General features: G+C 40.1%; 1 protein-coding gene across 3 annotated transcripts in view; it reads right to left on the bottom strand.

Annotated features, from left to right (window-relative positions):
- The window catches only part of LOC306821691 (CUB and sushi domain-containing protein 1), a 418,062-nt gene that overhangs the window by 5,163 nt on the left and 390,353 nt on the right, over nt 1–22,546 (bottom strand). For all 3 annotated transcript variants that reach the window (XM_079340244.1, XM_079340245.1, XM_079340246.1), the window contains 11 exons: nt 21,527–21,703; nt 20,736–20,915; nt 15,054–15,227; nt 14,853–14,919; nt 14,093–14,199; nt 9,104–9,177; nt 7,507–7,618; nt 7,148–7,327; nt 6,600–6,662; nt 5,778–5,939; nt 3,706–3,818 (listed from right to left, as the gene is read on the bottom strand). In XM_079340244.1, coding sequence (XP_079196370.1) covers nt 3,706–3,818; nt 5,778–5,939; nt 6,600–6,662; nt 7,148–7,327; nt 7,507–7,618; nt 9,104–9,177; nt 14,093–14,199; nt 14,853–14,919; nt 15,054–15,227; nt 20,736–20,915; nt 21,527–21,703 — 1,409 coding nt within the window. The remainder of the gene's footprint in view (nt 1–3,705; nt 3,819–5,777; nt 5,940–6,599; nt 6,663–7,147; nt 7,328–7,506; nt 7,619–9,103; nt 9,178–14,092; nt 14,200–14,852; nt 14,920–15,053; nt 15,228–20,735; nt 20,916–21,526; nt 21,704–22,546) is intronic.

Raw genomic sequence — 22,546 nt, 5'->3', positions numbered from 1 at the left:
CATTTTTTATGAAGCACCGAGTCTTCTTCATGATCAAAACAATCTTTCATTCAACGGTTACACTGGACCACTAAACACTAAATGTTGTCTATGTTAGGGGGTCAGGTTTTTCATGCTGGGTTCTATGTTCTGTCCCCACTCCCTCATCATACCCCTCCGCCCCTCCTTTCAAAGTCAAATGCAGCAGCAGTGTTTCACCCATACAACGACCAGCCCAAACTTTCATCTTCTAACTATAAAAAGATTGCTTTTCAGGATTCACAACTTGGCCATCATCAGCGTGGCTCTCCTCCTCTCTCACTCCTTCTGTCATCCTCCACATGATAAATGTGCAGTCTAAGTGTCTCTTTCCTTCCCTCTTACATATGTCCTCCTTCCATTCCTGCTCCCTATCTTCTACAACCTTCCCACTCATAGTCTCCATCCTGCCCCCAAGGACTAAAACTAAAAATGTTATCAATTTTCCCAATTGAAGGCATGATCTTTAAAAGTCCCTTCTTCAAAACTGATATTAGAACAAGTTAAAAAGTCAACATTGAACAGGGACACAACACATGTACCTCTATTTTCTTCCTTTCTTTCTTTTTCGACACTTTTTGAGAATTGATGGCTTGCAGGAACTCTGTGCCACCCTTCTGTTCTCCTGTTTTCTGAGGATAATTGTCACCCATCTTACAAGTCCATCTTAGTTACTCACTCTACAAATTTGCATGATATATATCACCCTCCTCTTCCATGACTATGCTACCTAACTCTCAATGTGTTGTCTTTGATTTTGCCAGTGCTGTCTGGTAGCAATCTTTGGTTAATACCACAATTCTTATGAGTCCAACAGATTTCACGGTGAGAGGGTGTTAGTGGTTCAGTAAAACAGTAAAGTCATCTCAGGAGACACTACCGTGAGGAAGAATTTCTGCAGGCAGCAGCGCCTAACCAGCATAAGGTTTCCCCTAACGTAGTGGTTCTTAAACATTTTCTGTCATAGATTGGAGACACTTTGCACTACATGTTACGCCCTGCCACACGCCCCCCTGTGCGCGCCCCGTAACATTTCTGTTGTTGATCTTTAGAATCTGGATTCCATTTGCTCAGATCTCATAAATGGTTAGAGCGTTTTCCTGATGCCTGACATGCTTCTTGTAATGTGATGATCTTTTGTCATCATTGTGGGATGTTTCTGTAAAGCAGGGATGTGGTTTTTTTTTTCACTTTCTTTAGCTTTTTTAACTTTAAGGAATTCCACCGAGGTCCTTCTGGGACAGTTTCCTGTAACATGGAAGTCCACCTCTTTCATTGAGCAAATTGATCTCTCCTGCAAACACGTATGTCTGTAGGTCTCTTTCAATGGTAATGGTCCACAGCGCACCCTGTGAGTCCTTTAAGGTGCTGTAACCTATTGACTTGTTACTCTTGACATCGTAGGGATTACTGCGGTGCCGTGCCTACACATTTACTTTATCACCTTATCATCTTCTAAGCGGGCAGGGAGAAGCACACCGCAACCATGGGAAGACGGTGGAAAGCATGCCAGAGGTGTTGCTGACGGATTGCTCAAGCAGATGATGTGAAGGTGCCAGATCCAATGTGGTTGTATAGCTCCACTGACGAGTCAACACATTTCCTATAGCACCTTTTTTTCCCGATGAGCAGGAAGGGAGCAACAAAACCCCAACAGACCATGAACAAGGGCAGTCTCTGGCTGATCTTTGAGGCAGAATCAAAATTTGAGGATGTCAGATTCAATGTGCCAAATGTCACCTTCGGCTGCCCCAAAAGTTGAATCTTTAAAGGCGAGGTCAAGAGCCTTCACTTCCATGGCACGCTCAGTGGGAGTTGTACTCTATCGTACAGATTGCAGTTTAACTGTGCAGTCTCAAACCACCCAAAGCTCCAAGTTTCAGAGTTCCCTTGTTGACATTGACACCTAATGACCGGTGAGCAGGAGAAAACAGGCTATTGTTCTATTAAAGTTCATAATCAGAACAACTATGCAGTAATGCAGAACATGATGTTTGGGATGCTGAAATTAATCTTTTCTACGATGTATCGCAATGCTGACGTGGACGAATCTGCCTCGAAGTGACAGAAAACAATCAATGCATAAAGGTTTGGAAATGAAATTGTCAAGGACAATTTGCCCAAGCTACAGGCCATAGTGGTGGGAACATAACAGAGTGATTTGTGACAGAAAACAATGTTCATTGAAACCATGTCTTTTGCTTGTTGTGGCCAGCCTTGTGCAGCACAGATTTGCATCTCCATTTCAATGTGCCTACCTGCTGAAAGTGCCTTTAAGCTGATGTCTAGCCTGTCTTCAGTCTAAGATGATTAACAGAAGCGGACTGTGGCTCTGACTCGTGGTCAAAGGAGTGGCTGTAAATATTTAAACTTCAGAGAGCGTTATCAAGAATCACCGCTATAAGAACAAATAAATATGTTTCTGTTTATGAGCTAACAGTATTTTCTTTTAGAGTTGAAACATTTAGCTTCATAAAATACTGTCTTATTGGACTTAGGTTAGCCTTGGTTATAATGCCATATCTCTTTAAATTATGCATAAAATGGTATCGGTATAAAAAAACTGATGTTGTTTGTACTGTAGATTTTCTTGCTTTGGCTGAACCTCTGATTGTTTATTCTGGTTTACAATGTAAAGACATGTATGTTGACCTTGATTTATGAAGCATGTTCTGAATAATAAAAACGAGTTCATTTTGCACTGCCTGTCTTCTTTGATAAAAAAAGTAACTATGTGCAGTAGTATAGCAAACTAGTATAGAAGAAGGATGTATTGTCATGTTGAACTGACTTATTTACAGGATAATCAAAATTGAATTCAATCGTGGGAACAGTGAAAATGCACAGTGCTGCCAAGAGAGCTTCATACACATTGAGCTGATGAAACTTCTCTAAGTCCTGATAAAGTTGAAATTAATGTAGAGATATTTTAAACAGATAAACAGTGGATCAAGTGAAGCTTAATTTTCTCCAATAATATGAGACATAGTTTTAGAAGAAGCTGCTGCTGTGTTTACTGGACAGAAAAGATCACTGATGACAGATGGCAGGAGGATGTCATGGCGGAGAGATAAACTTTTATTAACTTTAGAATGAGGTTGACTATAATATGTTTTGGCTGTCATCATTTGGTACAACACAACCGTATTCAGCTAATAACTGTTAGGAAGACAGTATGGACAGTCTCAGAGAGGAAAAGGTCTTCTATTGTAACAAATACATAGATATTTACTGGATTATTTCAGCTTCATCTACTGTTAATAATTTAATGGAATAACTTATTTCCTGCACCTTTGTCATGGAAAACAAAGCTTTTTGCTAAACCACATCCGTCCTCTATTTGAAAAGATGTTAATTAGGCCTCTTTGTATTTCTAAATCTGTTTTGCATAATGTGGCAGCGGATTTGTCTGGAATTTCAATACAGCACTCTCCAGAGACCTCTCCGGGTAGTGGGTGGGGGGGCTGAGTAATGCGGCGTTGACATTGCAACATTAGTTTTGCATTAGGGCGGGATATTCATTAAAACGTATCATTTATTGGCTTTAATGACTAGTTTGAATCCTTTCTTAACTAATCTATTGTCCAAAATATCCACAATAATACAAATAATGATTTAGAAGATTCATAAAGAAACACTTTGTAAAAAGTCTACATTGTAGAAAAGACAGAAGGAATGGCGACTTACATATCCATCCATGGCCCAGTTGTCGTTCTTAAACTTGCTGAGGTAATGCTCTGTGGGCCCCTTCACCTGGTACACTTTCAACAGCAGCTGGTTTTCCTCCGATTTATAGGTACCTGGAGTCATAAATGTTACAGAGGGTACAGTTGTTATGAAGAAGAACCTGAGCTGGTGTGGGGTTTGGTGCCTTGCTCAGGGGCACCTCAGCGGTGCTCAAGAAGTGGACTGATACTTCTTTAGCTACCAGAAACTTCAACCTGCGTCCCTCCGGCTCCCAACCCAAGTCTCTGCAGACTGAGCTACGGAGGTTAAACAAATGGCACTGATTCCCTTACTGGTTTTTATTTAAATCCAAAGACTGAACTATTTATTTGTTTTCACATTCAGCAGGAAAAAGAGAAAGCCATTGGGGGAAAAAGTAACAATGGAGTTGAAAAACAAGAAGACAGACAGGTCGGAAGGCTTGCTGACATGCTGAGTGACAAACAGAGAAAAGTAGACACCTTGGCATTTCAAATTATCATACTCAATTTCTTTTACTGCAAACCTGACACATTAGTGGTGGAAAAGTGGCATTTACCCTTCAGCTACATGTCTGTACTTGGTTAACTATGGTGCCAACACGGCTGTTGGATTTGACAAGTCCATCTAGGGGAAATATCACAGTTTTAAAACGAAAACATTTTTACGAGTCTCGCACCTGCAGAAAACCTGTCACGACCCTGGGATCAAGCTGAATGATTGATCGTGAAATGTCATTGTGAAATGTCAAAACATACATGTGTGTTGCTGGAAAACTCAGACAGTTTTTCTCAGGTGCCCAAAATATTTTGAAAGATTTTACTCAAGAGTGCAGCTCGATCTTTTTTATACTTTTACATGCACTGAACTACAGTACATATATCACTGAACCATTTGTCTTCTCTTCTAGACCTTTATCTTTATGCTCAGGCCTATGTGTGCTCTTTAAGGAGACAAAGTGTTTGATCTGATGTTAATTTATGTTTAAGTGCTTTTTTATTTTTCATGTACCTTCAAACAGAAAATGACCGTAAATAGAAAATGTGTCATAAAGGTTAACTCCAGCTCATTTACATGATTAACCCAAGTGATCATGCCCATTAATGTGCATTGTGCCTTCTTATAATAAACAATAATGTAATCATATCGACTGTTATTATGAATAAAAACACTCCTGGTTTGCTGTGGGAGGCTGTGCTGCTCTGGTTATCATTTCCCTCCTTTCGACTGCTGCTGTGATTCTGAATTGCACTCGCATGAGGTATTTAGAAACCTTATTTGACAGGGAGGTCCAACTGCCCATTAAACGCCCACAAAACGTTAAATTATTGAAGCTATAAATAATCACTTTACAGACTTTGTATGCTCAATAGTTCCTGTATGATATTTTCTAACATGCAGCATGTAAAAGCCTGACGCTTCAGAATTGACAGATATGTAATACATAAGATCATTTCAAATTATTCTGTCATCTCATTGTTACCTTACTACTAAGTGGCAATGAAAGGTGATTAACCTTGTGTGAATAAACACCTTGCATGTGCTTTTGTTCATGTTATTTACACTGCATATTAAGCTTGCACATGTTTAATTTCCTGGATCGTAAAGGTGGCTTAATAAAGACAAGACAATAAGACATGTACATGGCAAGGGAAATTAAAGTTTCCCCACCATTCTCTTCCACAACTTGTTTTGTACCTTCTAGGAAAAGATTCTTTTTTTATTTCATCATTTGATCATTTAGAATAGTTTTCTGAAAGTAAGAAAAACTGATGCAGAAACATGAAAAAACAATCAGTTTTCCCTCATCTGTCATCAAGTCTGAATTTCATTTTAATAAAATATGTATAGGTCTTTTCTATTCCAGATTTATTTTTGGGATTGTGCCTTTATTCAGATATAACATGTAAAGAGATGAAAACAGGGCAGCTGGAGAATAGGGAAAGACATGTGGACCACAAGTTCTGTACATGCAAAGAAGTTACAGTGAGGTTAGGCTAGGCTAACTGGTTCCCCAATAATGGGTGTTCGTAAAATACATGTTTTTTTTGTACCTGACAGTCTGATTGACACCCCGCTGGTCTCCAGTAATGTGATGTTTACTCGGCTGCTGGTTGCATTGAACCCAGAAACTGTAAATGTGGTGGCTTGCCTCTTCCCGAGATACTCGTAAAAACCGCTCCACTCCGAGTTTGGGGAGAACACGTCCACTGGAACTGAAACATACACGCACAAAAAAAATCACAGGAGGAAATGTAAAGCATGTTCCATAGCTATCTTTAAACCAACAAAGTAAAACAGGTGCTAATGCTGCTGGTCTCTCAGTGTGCGCACAAACACCACCCGGTTGTTTTATGTCAAGAGAATGGTCGGCACCAGACTTACAGTAAGCCCCTGGGACAAATTACAGACAAATCATTCTGACCTCTTGTTCCGTCATATTTCACGGCTGTTGCGGGTGGGTCTCAAACTCTCTGAACCCATTGCCTAGAAATATGACTTATTCAAAACTCAGAAGTTGTATTCTTGGGAAGATTGCACAATCCTGCTCTCTTTTCACTATATTTCTCTAAATGCACATATTGATGATCAAATCTGACCTCAAACTTACAGGGTATTACTTAGTATTGCACATGAATGTTTACTCTGATTTATTTTACTTGGTCTGAGACTCGTTGTCTAGACAGAAGTCCTTTGCAGTCAACAATCATTATAACCTCCTTAAACAACAGTCTCCTTTACTCTCAGGGAAAGACTTTGTGACAATCCTGCTTATTAAAAACATAACGATGAAGATCCAGAAGAGGGGGAAGTGAAAATGTGCATAGAACATCTGTGGTTTAAAATGTATGCGTGTCTTTGTTTAATTCAGATACCTCGAATCTTGTTCTTCTGGACATCTGACTCTCCTCTTCCTTTGGGATTGACTTTCACTCCAACTGAAACAGAAATCAGCACCTTCTGCTTATCATATCTAAAGTATACTCTACACAAACAGGGCTGAGAATAGATGATGGATGAAACTGACTGAATTTGAGAATGGAAATAAAGTATTTGTTTATAAAGCAAGAAATCCACCCAGGAGGAAAAAAAAGATTGAAACTCAAAGCAGTAAACATCTGGCATTGTTCCCTGTCAGGTCACAAACCTGATTGTTTTGTTGTCATATATTTCAGTATTCACAGCCATCTGCTTCTTGTTTTTGAGACTAGATATGGCGATGATTATGTAATTGGGAAAAGAAATGAAACATCAAAACGACATTCATGCTATGCTCGAGGCTGATCTGAGACAGCGGAGCAATATCTGGATGATGATTCGTATTTATCTTGTAGCGGCTTCTGACATCCAGTTTACAATTTAGACTCAACATCAGCCAGCTTTATGCAACAAGAACTGCATTTTGCAGATATGATCTGTTTACCTTTACAAAGCGGAGGTTTGCCTGACCATCTCCCATCGCTTTTGCAGGTTCTGTGCTCTGATCCCCCAGCTAGATAGAATCCATCTTGACAGGTGTAGATCAACGTATATCCCAAGGTAGGCAGGTCCATAGAACGAACATCTACGTTACTGGGTGTCTCTGGTTGTCTGCATGAATGTGCTGAGAGATTGGAAAGAGGAAATTACAAACTGACTCTGGCTCCTCTCCTTTAACTTAACACCAAAAAAAGCTTTGAGAAACATTTGAAATCTACTAACAAACTATTACATTGTTTGAAAAATGCTCACACTAAAAGAACACATACTCTGATAAAGAGTACCAATAAAATCATTTCTCACCTATGCACTCGGGTTGAGTTCCACTCCAAGTCAGGTTTTCTAAGCACGTTCTTGTAGTGGAACCAAGGATGTGGTAGTTCTTGCGACATTTGAAAGAAATCTTACTGCCAACCTACAGTATATCATGTAAAAAGCACAATAGAACATTTTCTTTATCTACTGCACCACTACACAATAGTTGTAGGAATAGTTGTAGGCCTGACCCCGACTTTACAAAGTCAAACCCGATTCATCAGGTTTAGACGAATGATCGTCAAATGTTTTTCATTGTCCACAGCTTCAAAAACACATTTATTTTTATGACAACCCGTAAGCCAACAGGAGCCTGGTTTGAATTGTGCCGGTGACATTTCTCATAGTCTATAAAATCTTAAAAGATGGATATGCTTCTTCAATCAGTACTTCGGGGTGACTTCTTCATGAACACACTAAGGCAACTTATTTCAAGTACGAGTGTTTGTCAGAATGACATTTTTAATTATTAATAAGGTGATATATTTATACCAAGATAGGCTTTGAGTCATGATTTATTTGGAGAAAACTGGCAAAGTGTAGACATTATACACACGCATAGCTGGAATGGAATTAGCTTGTGCTCGACTGTGAGACTGACAGTTCATTTAGGATCTCTCGAACTAATCGTCGAAGATTCGACTACGTAGGATCACCCCTCGACAGCTTTTTAACTCACTGCTTACTTTTAGGATCAAACAAACGTGTACCTACTTCTTTGATTTCAGACTCGTTACTTCCTGATCACATCCTGTCCTTATAAAGACATCAGTGGAAAAAAAGATGTGTGAGTATCATCCAATTATGGTCCAATTATACCTTCAAAGATGAAGGGATTATCATGTTTTCTCAGGTTCCATTTGCAATAATGGCCAACATAAGCCATCACATGGTTTTTTCTTTGCTTTAGAAGGCCTGGTCCCAAGGACAAATGATAGTATTGCTATGAAGTCTTACCCTGGTCGTCTGAGCAGCTTTACCTGCATGTCAAGTGCTTAATTGACTCTAATTCTGACCAAAAACCTTTGTGAACCCAGCTGGAGTTTAATGTTCATGCACTTAGATATCCTACGTGCATTGTTCCAACTTTATTTCCTTTGCCTTGGTGCATCCCTTGATCACATTAGAGCAGTAGAGTGCTGGTGAAATGGGGTACTTAGAGGTATTTCTGCTACATTTTCGTTTGACAGCTCTTCAAGGTTAGACTTTAAACTCTTTCACAAAACCTACTTATAATATACAGTCAGTGATGATAGATAGATAGATGGATAGATGGATAGATGGATAGATAGATAGATAGATAGATAGATAGATAGATAGATAGATAGATAGATAGATAGATAGATAGATAGATAGATAGATAGATAGATAGATAGATAGATAGATAGATAGATAGATAGATAGATGGATAGATAGATACTTTATTGATCCCGAGGAAAATTCAAGCATCCAGTAGCAGTATACAAGACAAGCAGGACACAAGACATTAGTTACAATACACACCCGCTGTCCCCCTCCCCTCTGTATACAATAATCCCCAAACAAGATTTAGAAGCTCTCCTATGTGATATACAGTATAGCTCACCTGTAATCCCTGGGCTATGACTGGGATACCATAGGCTGGAGTTCCTGGATCACGACAGTTATTAAACGCTGGGTCTGCACAATGAAAAACACACACAAACAAAAAGTTATACAATCACAATCAACTTGAAATGACACTGAAATTGTTCTGAAAGGCACCTTTCATTTTCAATTCATTGTATCAACTACTTTTACATCTTCGCTTTTGTTTTCTTTGGAATTTTAATCATTTATAAGTCACTAAAAATATGATATTTTCATTTGAACTGTCAAGCAATGTCAGAATTTATTAACTTTGTATTTCTGTATACAGCGCAGATGGGAAGCTGGACCTGTCTAGGTCAAATCTGCAGCTTGATCAAAATCAAGGTCTCGAGGGGTGGGCATGGGTGGATTCAGGTAATTTAGGAAGCAAGTTAAATATTAATTTCATGCAGTGTAATGCAAGCATGCCGGGTAAATCCTGCCTTCATCTTCATCCGGATTTCCTCAATTTGGTTGAGACATACATTTTTTTTTTTCATCATCTTGTTATCGCAACATTTTTTATGGAATTTGATTGATTTTCCATGTACTGTCACAATCTCTTCCCCTTGGACAAGTAGCTTGAACCTGCTTGCCGGTTTGCTCTCCTGGAACAGCAGACAACTTGACTCTTTTTTCTTGAATGTCATGATTTCCCAGGAGACCATGCTGTGAAGTTGATTAAGGACCCATCTTTCCTGCCAATGGTTTAGTCAGGACACAGGAAGGTCATCCATGAGTCCACTGACTGTTAGTCTGAAGACTTTCCTTTATGGTCTTTGTCCCTCTGGACTCTGCGTTGCACCATGGAGTCTCAGCGTTGCACCATGTTATCCCAAACTCTCAATGAGCTGTCCCCTGCATTGTGACCTAACATATTGGAACTAGTTTAATCTGCAGTAGAGTAGGTAATTGGTGATTGGGCTCTGAATGGGCTTTAGAATGTGGTAGTGGTCTATAACATATTATAGGTAATACATCCCTATGCCAGAGTGCAGTCGAGCTAGAAAACAGTGAGTTTGCCTCTTGTCTCCTTGGATTCCAAGATAACTTGAGCCAATGCTATTGTGTGCTCCTTTAATATTTAACAACACACCTTTATGAGCAGACGGGTCAACATATCTGTTCTGGCTCATCCTACAGGCACATGGAGAGAAAACATCTCTACTCCACATTGAGCTAAAAGATGCTTTGAAAGTAGCATCAGTGTGGAGCTCATTTCTTTGGGGATGAAGACAAATCATTTTTCTGGACTTGCAAGCTAACTGGAAAAATGCCCGCAGCCAATTCTCAACATAAGCAGCATAAGCCTTTAGAGGAGTTTGGGGTATTTCTTGTTTACTTTGTTTTGTATACCACTGAGATTTGGGGTAGATGAAGATCTCGAATGCTTGGCAACTTCCTAAACCTCTCTACAGCATGGGGTTTCTGTCTTAGGGGGGGGGATTTTCTAGTATGGGAAGACTCTTGGTCAATTTCTGGAGACATGGCAAACTCTTCCACTTCTTCCTTTAAAAGCTTCTTTCTCCATGGACTGTTATGGTCAAGAAACCCTGGATTTTAAGATTTTTAGACTGATTTGGCTTTTGTTTCCCTCTGCCTTTTTCCTCTTCTTGCTCTGATCTGTTGTTCTCATGGGTTGGTTGTGTTATCTAACTTTGTCTTTTATTCTTCTGTGCTTGTTTAATCTCCTTAACCTGTGCTCTGGCACAGATTAATATCTGACTATATTTAGACCCCCTTTGGCCAAGATGATGTACTGCAATTTGCTGTCAGTGAATTTCCCTTACAGCAGTTCCGGCAAAAGCAACTTCAACTTAGTGAAACTGAGACAAAACCATCCACCCATCCATCCATTTTCTGCCGCTTATCTGGGGCCGGGTCATGGGGACAACAGTCTAAGCAGAGACAGCCAGACTTCCCTCCTCCCAGACATTTCCTCCAGCTCTTCTGGTGGGACCCCGAGGCGTTCCCAAGCCAGCCGAGAGACATAGTTTATGTCTGATCTTCTTCTGTCGGTCATGACCCAAAGCTCATGACCATAGGTGAGGGTAGGAACGAAGATTGGCTGGTAAGTCGAGAACCTCGCCTTTCGGCTTAGCTCCTTCTTCCCCACAACGGACCGATGCAGTGACCACATGACTGTGGATGCTGCACTGATCAGTCTGTTGATCTCACGCTGCATGTTCCCCCCCACTCGTGAACAAGACCCTGAGATACTTAAATTCCTCCACCTGGGGCAAGGACTTCTCACCAACCCGGAATCAAGTATGGCCTCACCATGACCATGGCCTCAGATTTAGAGGTGCTGATCCTCATCCCATCTGCCTCACACTCTGCAGCGAACCGCCCCAGTGTGTGCTGAAGTTCCAGGTTGGACCACATCATCCGCAAAAAGCAGAGATGAGATTCTGTGGTCCCCAAACCGGACCCCCTCCAGCCCCTGACTGCACCTAGAAATTCTGTCCATAAATGTTATGAACAGAACCGGTGACAAAGGGCAGCCCTGCCGGAGGCCAACTTACTGCTCTGGTAATATAAGGACCAGACAACCCTTAGCAAGGTGCCCCGGACCCCATACTCATGAACATGAAGGTTTTCCTGCAGAGACACTTGCCTTTGTACACTTCACTTCCTTTTTTCAACTACTAATTCTAACCAGGTGAGTCTCTCATCATTTTTGAAGAAACTCTCATGGATTTCTCAACATCTTTTATGTAGTTTGTTTGGTGCGAGCTTGCCACAGATCCACTGGGGATCACTGACCATTGTTGGCACAGACAGTCTCTTCTTGGTTCTCAACCCAACTATCCTAGAAGTCACTGGTTTACAAAGAAGTCATCTGGTGACTAAGGTTACCAAACTTCTAAATTTCTATCATAGATTTCATATCAAGAGCTTCTACTTGATTAAATGAATAAACAACTGAGTTAAACACAGCAGCAATTTTAAAAGAACTAGTTCAAGAAGTAATGCGAGAGCCTTCTGAGCATATTGGCACCAACATAGTCTTTATAATTGTGTTAACAAGACAGGTGCATTTTTACATATTAGATAGACAAAACAAAACAAAAAAAATACTTTGTATTGTGATGCCAGATGCATACAGAACATTATTATAACACTGATCTGTCTTTTCAAACCATGGAGGGCATCTTTCCAAATCTCTAAAGACAGAAACTGCTGACATCATAATTACACCCTTTATGCATTGATCAAATAATATCTTCAACTGGATCTGCACAAGAATACTAATACTAAATCATGCACAAGAAAAAGCTCCACGATTGTGTTGTCCAATAATCAGACTTTACTCCATTATTCATAACTTGTTGATATCTGTTCCTTATACAATGTGAAAGAGTGTCATATGTTATATTTGTCATGATCCATGGGTAGACAGGGGAGGAGGACCCAATTGCAGGTAAAAACAAAATGATTTATTCAAACTAAAAGACCAAGGAAGAAAACAAAACTTACTGTTAAAAACAAAACAAAAGGAGGAACAGTGAAAATCCACTGCCATGGTTTGGTTTTGTTTATGTTGTATTTCGCTTTTTTGAGTTCTGTTATATTAATTCTCTAGTGTTGCCTCTTGTGTTTTTTAGTTCAATCTTTAGTGTTTCCTGTTTTAAGTTGTAGTTCTGTTCTTCAGTGTTCTCTGGTTTCCTGCCTCTGTTTCCCTCCTGTCTTGATTCCCCTGATTGTCGTTACCTTGTCTGGTTAGTCTCATCTGTGTCTGATTACCCCATGTCTGTTTAGTCTCTGTGCTCCTTCCTTCCTGTTGTCAGTTCATTGTTTGCAGTCTGTCTAGTATGTTGTTTGTAGTTAGTCTGTGAGTTTCATGTCAAGTCTGAGCCCGTCCTTTGTTCCCCCTGCTCCCTGGATTTATTTGGTTTTGGATTTTTCTCCTTATGCCTTTCTGGACGTTTTTGTCTGTTTTGGCTTTTGTTTTAATAAACCAGCTCCTTGGTTTTATGTTCAACTGGGTCCTCCTCCCTGATTTCTGCCTGCAACCGTGACAGTATTTCAAGGATTTATATAAACCTTCTGTTGATTCTGGTAAAGTATCTGAAGTTAATGAAAGTGTTCTGTGTATGATGTTTGGAGCATTGATCACTGATGCATGTTATTTATTTACAGTTAGTTATTTCTCATCACTTAGGATGGAGCATTTTTACAACTCCATAACATTTCGACTTGATTTCATTAACACAAATAAAAATGTAAGGATATATGAATTACGTTATAATGGAAGCAGAAGGAATCTGTGTTTTAATCTTTAAGTTACTGTGTCAAGTGGTATGATAAACAGCAAAAGCCTGGAGCAACGATCAAAGCTCAAATGTATTAAAAGCTTGTTTGGTTTTGTGACTCATCAAGCTGTGCTAATGAGACATAAATAAAATGTTTAATTCTAAAAGCACAAGCAAAGGGTTAAATTCACCCAAAACTGTGATGCAGCGCAAATAACTGTGCTGCTCTGCTGTAAGCATGTTTAAATCAATCATTATGAAACATTTGGGGAACATTTGGCTTCCGAGTATGTACATGTGTCTCAGTGCAATAAATGTCATTGTCACAAACAGCAGTACTATGAGCCATGATGATGAGGGAGGGATTATTACCTTCTGTTGAGAGTTGGATGTAACTACCGCAAGGTATTCAAAAGCATGGTCACGCTCATTAAAACCCTTCCACAATTATGTGATCCAAAAATGAAATGTCTGTGAACACTGCCGACAAATGTTACTCTGGCATTATTATTATTATGAGGGATTAAATCTGTCCAAGGCTTTTTGATGCACAGCCCTCCAGAATTTAAAGGAAAACTCTCTCTAATGTATGGAGAGGATCTGGAGCCATTAAACAGGTTTGGAAGAGGAGAGAGAGTTGACCACAATATCTTCTTTCTAACCAAGAGTGTTAAAGTGCAGAAATTCATCGGGCACAATGACTTAATTACCTATACAGGCCGGTTGTTGACCACTCCAAATCCCATCAGCTTGACAAACTCTTGACGCAGATCCAACCAGCAAGTATGGTGTATGGCAGTAGAACCGAACCTCAGACCTGTATGAGGACAAACAAATATAACATTTGATCAAAGAATGTTTTTGTATTCTTTCCTCTGTGCGTGTTTGGTGTCCATAGAAGTGAAAGTGGTTGATATCTATGAAAGAACACGTCTCGAACTAACCTTTTCACCCATAGCCTAGATCTTTTTCCTCTTGTTTCAGTTCTCAAATGGAAATCTGTTTTGTCCCTACAATGTTCCAACCTAACAGACATGTCAAACATGTCTCCTCTGTTTTACTTTTCAACATTCGGTAACCTAGGGAGAACAAACAATACTTCCTGAGGAATTTAATTGGCTAAGACAGACCTCATCTTTTACTTGAAAACACATCAAATGTGAAGCACATGCCTCACATATCGTGTTTGATTACAAGCAGTATCTTTATGCATAATTAATGGACAGGAAAAAGTGACAATTCTGTTTGAGTGACAAAATTAGAATGGTAATTAGTTGTCTTGCACAGAGGGTTGCTTTCGTTTCAAAATCTCAGTCACAGCAGGCCACCACAACATTTGTGCAAGTCATTTAATGACGTTTTTCAAAAAGTTTTTTGGAACATTTTTTTCCTGCTCTTTTTGTCCACTCGTGATAGTAACACATGAAAAACAAGTGTTTGCTTAAGTTGGTAAAGGTTTCCAGTACTGACCGGTAGGAATAGATGTTCCCCTCTCTGAATCCGCCTCCAGGAGAGCCAGGGTCGCCACACAGGACAGCTAAGATGAGAGAACAGATACAATCAGAAGCTCTTCCGTGTGTTCATCAGAAAAGAAAATGTTGATTGGGAAAAAAATGATGTTCATCAATGATAGTTTAATGTTATTTAGTGAGTGAAGGAAAGCCAACTTACGCAGACATTGTGGGATGTCCCCTGTCCATGTCCCGTTGCCCTCGCACGTTATCACAGCAGGAGTGGACAGCTGGTAACCATGGAAACAACTGTAGCTAACACTTGAACCCCATGAATGGTCGGTTCCCTCGACTGTCCCGTGATGCACTTGAGGAGGAGGACCACACTGGATCACTGAAACACACAAATGTCAAAGATTATCATCAGAGCCAGTGGTACTGTACAATGAACAGAGCTCAGCATCAACAACATGGTAGATCACACTTTCTTTTCCATTGCTACTTTATAAACTGCAACTTCTACTTTAAAATCTCTGAATCATCACTGTCTGTGTTGAGTGAGTAAACTTGCTTGCATAATATCTGCATGTTTTTCCAACCAGGTGCTCGGTTTGCCACTTTCCAAACACAGCTGCTGTCTGTGACTGTGTGTTTCTGTTGAATGTCATCTTATCGGGCTTGCATTAGCTTCTACAGCATGCAATGAAGAGTATACTTGATGTGTACTCTTGGACTTTTTTTACACAGAGACTGCAGCTAGCTGTACAAACCTGACAGTTCAAGACATAGCATGACAGTGTGGCTAATACTGTTCCCATATACCTCAATTCATTTGTTTTTCTTTGATCTATAATTGTATCTTCAATAGCAATGAGTAAATGAGCATCTGAGCAAATGAGCAACACATAATTTGATGAGCTCTCAGACTGTCAAAGTCATAAAAACAAAAGCAGTTAAGAGTTGTCCCTGGTGGATATGTAGCCATGAGATGTGGAAGATATGAAACCAACAATTAGATCAATACTCCAGTGAAAAAAAAATTACATCAAAGTTTTTAGTTTTTTTGAAGGACGTATTATCATCCTCAAAAAGAAGATTTGTATTCAATCACACAGGACCTCTTAGCAGCACAAACCAGGCAAAAGGAGGAATCTAGTACCGACCAATGTGCCACTTCCTCTGCTCCCTCTCTGATGTTTAGTGACAGTGCTTACTACTATGTGGCTGAGACGGACGGGCGTCTCCTAACTGGTAAGTCAGGGGTTCGATCCTCAACTCCTGTAACAACGTCTGATGTGTCCTTGGACAAGACACTACACACTGACACTTAGCCCAAAGTTGCGTATAAATCTTTAACAATGGGATTACTTCTACATAGCAGCCTCTGTAATCAGTGTGCGAACAGGTGTGAATGGCTTTGAGTAAGTCAGAAGATTGAAAAGCGCTCCAAAAAGTGAACCCAGTACATTCCTAAAACAGATGAATGGCGTCCACATGTTTTATTTGTTTAATCAAAAGACAAACCACGGCCATCATTTTTAACCAATATTGAAGTTTCAGGCGGAAAATCTCATGTTTTAATTTTGACCTACTATGATGGATTTCTACAGAGCCCCTGAATGCCCAAAAAGTAGAAAAAAAAATACATATTGCTCGCACAACACAACTTCTTGGAACAATATAATTATCTTGTGCAAACACGATCGTATTTTTATGAATTGTGTGACTTCAGGGGCTCCGTAGATTCCTGTTTACGTAATACTCAGATTTCACACAAAACAGCTGCTATCAAACATTATTCTAACTGTTCGAGTACACAGCTAATGTTGATGAAACAGTCCTTTGGAAAAAAAACAAAACACTTTATATACATTAAAAAAGCATCTGGAATCTGTGACTACATGATGACACACTGCTTATGCTTGATGATGTTACACCAGCTTCACAAGAATTCAACAAAAATCCGCCGTGTGTCGATGGGTGCTCCCATCTGCCTGTGTTCACAGATGCAGGTCAAGTGTGTATGAGGATAGATGTCTGTGCATAAACTGTAACTTTATGAAATCCTGATAAACATCTGTGTGAGTGTGTGTGTGTGTGTGTGTGTGTGCATGTGCCTAACTCCCTAAGACAATGATAACCATCTGCATGGTTTCAAACATCTAATAAAGTCAGTGTAATTCTCATCGAGCAGGAGACAGATGGTTTCACGCTCCATTCACTCTTCTATGATGATACACAGTGCAGACACACATGCATGGAGAGAGGGAGAGAAAGACAGATACAAATGCACACACATACAAACACACACACGCACACACAAACTGTGTATACAGTAGATGCGGTAAAATCTACATTGTGAAACTAACAGGAGAAATCACACGGATCAATTTATGGACCTTTTGCAGTGATAAAACATGATTGCTTTAAAAGCACCACTAATGAGCACATCAAACGGGCGTTTGGCTTCTCATGTCTGACTTTTTCTTTTCTCCGTCAGTTCTGTTTCTCCTGCCCTCCTCCATCCAAATCTCGATCTTGTTTTTTCACTCTGTCAATCTTCTTTCTTGTGTCTTTTCGTCTCTCTCTCTCTCTCTCTCTCTCTCTCTCTCTCTGTTAGTCGCCAGTCTTTTGGATGTGTCATTAAAACAAAATTGGTTTGAACTAAAAAAAAAAAAAATCTTTTGTTTGTGACACTGCTGTTACTAAGCAACGATGGGTGCTTAGAGCAAACTAATAAGATGACTAATTTTGGCTTTGTATGTCACCAGTGTCCTGAAGAAGCCTTGCATCTCCCCAAAGTCATCCTCCCAGAATCACAAGAAGTCTAATTTCTTCTTGTGTTGTTTTCACCACTCTTCAACATTTTGTTCTTGTCGTTATTCCCATTAAAATAATACACACACCTTCACACACATAACCATGTTGTTCGACAGTCTCTACTCTGTGACTCCTGGAACAATGGCTGTTGGATCACCAACAGCTAATAAGGGATTAAAACGAATAATTAAAAGAGTGTTTTCAAAAAACAACTTTGTTGTCGGGGATCAAACTGGAGCTCTCCAGAAATAGAACAAAAACACTTTTTTTGACTTTAGCAGTTTAATATTCCAGAACAATATTTCTGCAGGTCTCTGATGCCCAAAGAACACTTCAGCCTGTAATTAAAGGTTTCTGAAGTCGTATTTTCTGCGTCTCTCCTTTGTTGTGAGTAGGCGCGCTTAGCTTCACATGGGTCTCATTCCGGCTTCATAACAAACCTCAGCTCGTCCTTCCATCATTGTTTCCTTTCCCCCTCCCAACCTTTTCCTCACTCCTTGCTCTGACTCTTTGGTCCCTTGCCTCCTATCTGCCTTGCTCTCTTCACTCCTTTCCAGCTCTTCTTCTTCTGCTTCTTTTCCTCGTCCTTCTGTGTCTCTGCCTCTTTTATCCTCTATTCCTCTCCTTCTGACAAAGTTTCTGGCTCTCCCTTCCTCTCTTCTCCTCTTTTAGGCAAATCTCTCTTGGCGCATCTCACCCAGCCAACACGTTTTAAGGGCTTAATCCCTTTTCTCACTGTGTGTTTACAGGTCTGGGGGCAGATATTGATTTGACTCTCTAAGTTTCTCCCATCATTTGCTTCCTCCTCTCTCTCTCCCCTGACTCTCTGAACCTTTTTTTCCAATGTTGCCTAACTGATGGCTCATCAAATTCTCTTTCCCTTTTTCTCCCCCCCCCGACTCTCTCATTTTTCACCTCCCTCTTACTTTATTTCTAAATCTATACACCTTTCTCGGCTATCTCGTGTTTTCATCAACCGCTCTTCTATTTCTTTCTTGGTCAACGTCTCTCCTCCCTTTACTCCTTAATCTTTCCTCCTTTTTGCTGCTCCCTCATTCCTCCTCTTGTTCTATCACTCCCTCTTCCTCGCTTGATTCATTTAGCTTGTCAGGGTACACTTGTGTGGCTTACAACTCCTTTCATTCAATATGTTTCTCTGTGCGAAGATGCTGCTTCACGGAAATATGATCAAATGAGGACTTGTGGATAGTTTGAAGTGGGAGAAAATAAAGGGGATGAAAACAGGGGAGCTGAACAAAAACATAAGACAGAAGAAGTACAGCCTCAATAGGAGTTGAACATTGAGGAGCAAAGGAGGTCAAAGAAGAAAAGATAGAGGAGGAACAGTAACTGAGGGAGGGAGGGAGTACCAGCTTCAGTTTTATACCCATATCTCTCTCTCTCTTTTCCATTCTTCCACTCTCCGTCTTATTTTCTCTTTTCAATTTCCAGCCCCATGTCTCATTCTCTATCACCTACAATATCTTTTACTTCTCTGTTGTCCCCATCCTTCTGCATCTCTCTCTGCCTGGTTCTCTCTCAGTAGCCTCTGTCGGCTTTCTATGCTTTTTTTCATCTCAGTTCAAAGCCTCTGCAACTGCCGGAGCCAGCAGGAGATTTTCTGTTTGTGGGAAGAAGCGACGGGGAGGATCTCAGGAAACATTCCCTTATACTGTTGTGGAGTATTATGGTCTAAACTCCAAATAAAGGCTGTTTTAAAACTGTGACTCAATTTATTTTAATGTATTCTTCTTCTTTTTTTTTTTACATTGATGCTTGTAAGAGAAGAAGGCTTTCAAGGAATATCCCACTAATTCATCAGCATGTTACTTTCATTTAGCCATGAAAACCTTCTCTTAGACTCCAGTCTGTATTTAAGGATGGCAGCTAGCAATAAAAATCTATTGTTCTTATTCAAACTGTTTGAGTCTTTTCTGTGTTGGCACAGCTCTGCAGTATAACAATAACCAATCTTGTTATTCTTTAAGTACCCTGTTATTAGAAGATTTGTGTACCATAGAGACACAGTAGACAATTATTTTCATTCTGGTGTAAAATCAAAATAATGTTTTTTTTTGTTTGTTGCAGCCCTTTTATTTAAGAAGACTTTCAGACTCTTTCCTGTCGCTCGAATTACTGTCAACCACAAACAACAGTAATTCAATCATTTGTCTCTGTGTCATTTCTTCAGTCATTGTTGACAGGATGTGAATATCAGCAGCCTATGAGAAGTATGTGATGTATTTATGGTGGTTAAAAGGCTAAGATGTGACACACTTTCATTGCTACATTCAGTTTCATTGTTTACGGTTGTTATCATGAACTCAGTTAAGGGGCGGCTGTGGCTCAGTGCTAGACTTGCTTGTGTTTCAGTTGGAAGGCTGGTGGTTTGATCGTGTCCTTCCCCCGACTGCTCCCATAAGGGCAACGCCAGCCTGAATGAGGTTAGTTAATACTGATGGACAGTGAGCACAACGCGGTGAAATGTTTTATTCTTTTTTCTATCACATCTATCCCATTCGAGGTACACGCTGGACTGTTTGTTAGTCAATCACAGGGCTGACATACAGAGACGGACAGGAACACTCACTGATACGGGAATGTTTACATGACGGATTGAGAGGAAGCCAGAGTACCTGGAGAGAACCCACACATGTCTCACAGAGAGAATATGCAAACTCCAACCTGTCTGACGAGGATTCGAACCAGGAACCTTCTCTCTGTGGGACAACACTGCTAACCACTGAACCACCTTGAAGCCCCATTAACATCACTAATTAACTTAAAAGTTAATTGAACATATCAAATGAAATGGCTTCATTTGAAATGTTTGAAAGGTTCTTTTATTTCTTGCTTCTGTATATTTACTCGTTTGTAATGATATATTAAACTTTTATATGGAGTAAATGTATTGTTGCTACAATTAGTGATATTTTAACATTATTTAAGAGGAGACAAGTTTCCATATAGAACGTGTCCATTGAAAAAAAGAATGGCTGTTTATATCAGGCTTTTTAACAATGTCATATGAATACCGTTCTGGGTTCAGAGAGGAGTTATATCAGTTGCATATTGTTCATACCTCTACAGCTTGGTTTGGTCTGGTTCCAGGTTCCTTCTTTGGTGCAGTGAAGCACGTTGCGTCCGGGTGGCTCCATCATGTGGCCGGGGTTACAGCGGTACATCACAGTATGGTTGAAGGTGAACTCACTTCCCAGATAGATCCCATTGGCTACTGGTCCAGGATCTCCACAGCTGATCACTGCAGGAGACATTTCACAAAACAAGTCATTAACACAATTATAGAGTGTGCATCTGTCAGCTGGCATTCTCACAACCCTGCACAGTGTCATACTGCCCGAGATAGGTGAGATATGTTATGTAAGGATTTCTAATCTGATCACTTTAATCTCACTTTTATAACGAGTACCTAATGTGCATTGTAATGGACGGACATACGGATGTTTTTACTGCACCCTTCTTGTCACATAATGTCCTTCATATTCTTCACTTTCCCACAAACTTTCATCTTTAACATCTCAGCTTCATTGCATCTACCTCCCATCTTCTCTGTCGCTGTCTCTCCTAAACTATACAAGCTAACATATCAGACACAACTAACTTAACATTGCACAGTCCTCTATCTACACAGCAGTCATTTGCACAGTCCACGCACAATTGATATCTCTTTTGATCCCTCTACAAAAAACACCATGCACTTGATAGCCTTTTGTGGTATTTTTAGTAGTCTAGTCGTGCAATTGAAATTAACTTTTAAAATGTCCATATTAATAATGATAGCCCCAGCACTCACGACTTACAAGTCTGACACTAATAGAGACACTAGATCCAATAGCAATGAATCGATCCTACCGGTGCAGTCGGGGGGTTGCCCTGTCCATGTCCCATTGGTCGTGCAGTGTCTGGTGGTCAGGCCTGACGTTTTGAAGCCTTCCCAGCATGCATAAGCCACAGAGCTGCCAAAGGTAATACCATCGCTGAAGACAATCCTTCCGTGTGCCGGGGTGCCAGGGTTACCACAAGATACAGCTGAGAGAGGAGGGAATATTAAACAGCAGAGATTAATCACAGTGATAATATCAGTATGAGCAATACTGTCTCACTGTCACTCAAGACTGATCAGCTGTAGGCTGCAATAATGAGATTCTCACTGGACTCAGCTGCAAACACTCTGAATATATATACCAGAGGTAGTAAGGCTTATTGATGACTAAAGGTTGTTGGAGTGAGTCCCAGCACTGAATGGCCTGAATGTACAGTATTGCAGTTGTGTGCAAATAAAACAGCCAGAGACTGTGATGAATCTATAGCTCATAATAAAACTGCCAAAGTGCCTATGAGCAAAGCAGAGAGCTTACATTGCTTCAGCTCTAGAAGTGGGCTTTTGTAGCCTGGCACTTCCACTTTTTAAAGCCTGTTTCAAAAACAGAATTTGGTATCAATAAATAATGTCTTTAATGGTAAACAACTACTAGCTGTGTCTTTTTTCACATCTTTTGTCCTATTGGATCATAATAAGGATGTCACTGATTTGGCTGATTTGACTAAGGACCTGCTTTAACTCCGCGTCTTTGTCTGTTACCAGATTTACTGAAGGTAACATGGACAGAGCCTTTCCAATAATCTGACAGCCATCGTAAACTCCATGACATCACTTCAGAAACCAATATGTGTGACGTCACTAAGACTACATCCGTATTTTATACAGCCTAAGGGTCCAGCTAGCATTTTTTCTGTTGTTTTCCATTAATAGAGAGCATTCGCAGCAGAAAGCAGCCACCTGGATGAAAAGCCCAGTGGTCAAATGTGTTAGCCTCATCTTTATAGTACAGATCTTTTCCTCTCAGAAGTGGTTTTGTGTTTAAATCCACA

Source organism: Symphodus melops, assembly GCF_947650265.1.
Source record: "Symphodus melops genome assembly, chromosome: 3".
NCBI classification, from domain to species: Eukaryota; Metazoa; Chordata; class Actinopteri; order Labriformes; family Labridae; genus Symphodus; species Symphodus melops.
Note: the sequence above shows the minus strand (reverse complement) of the source record. Positions and strands in the feature narration are given on the sequence as shown.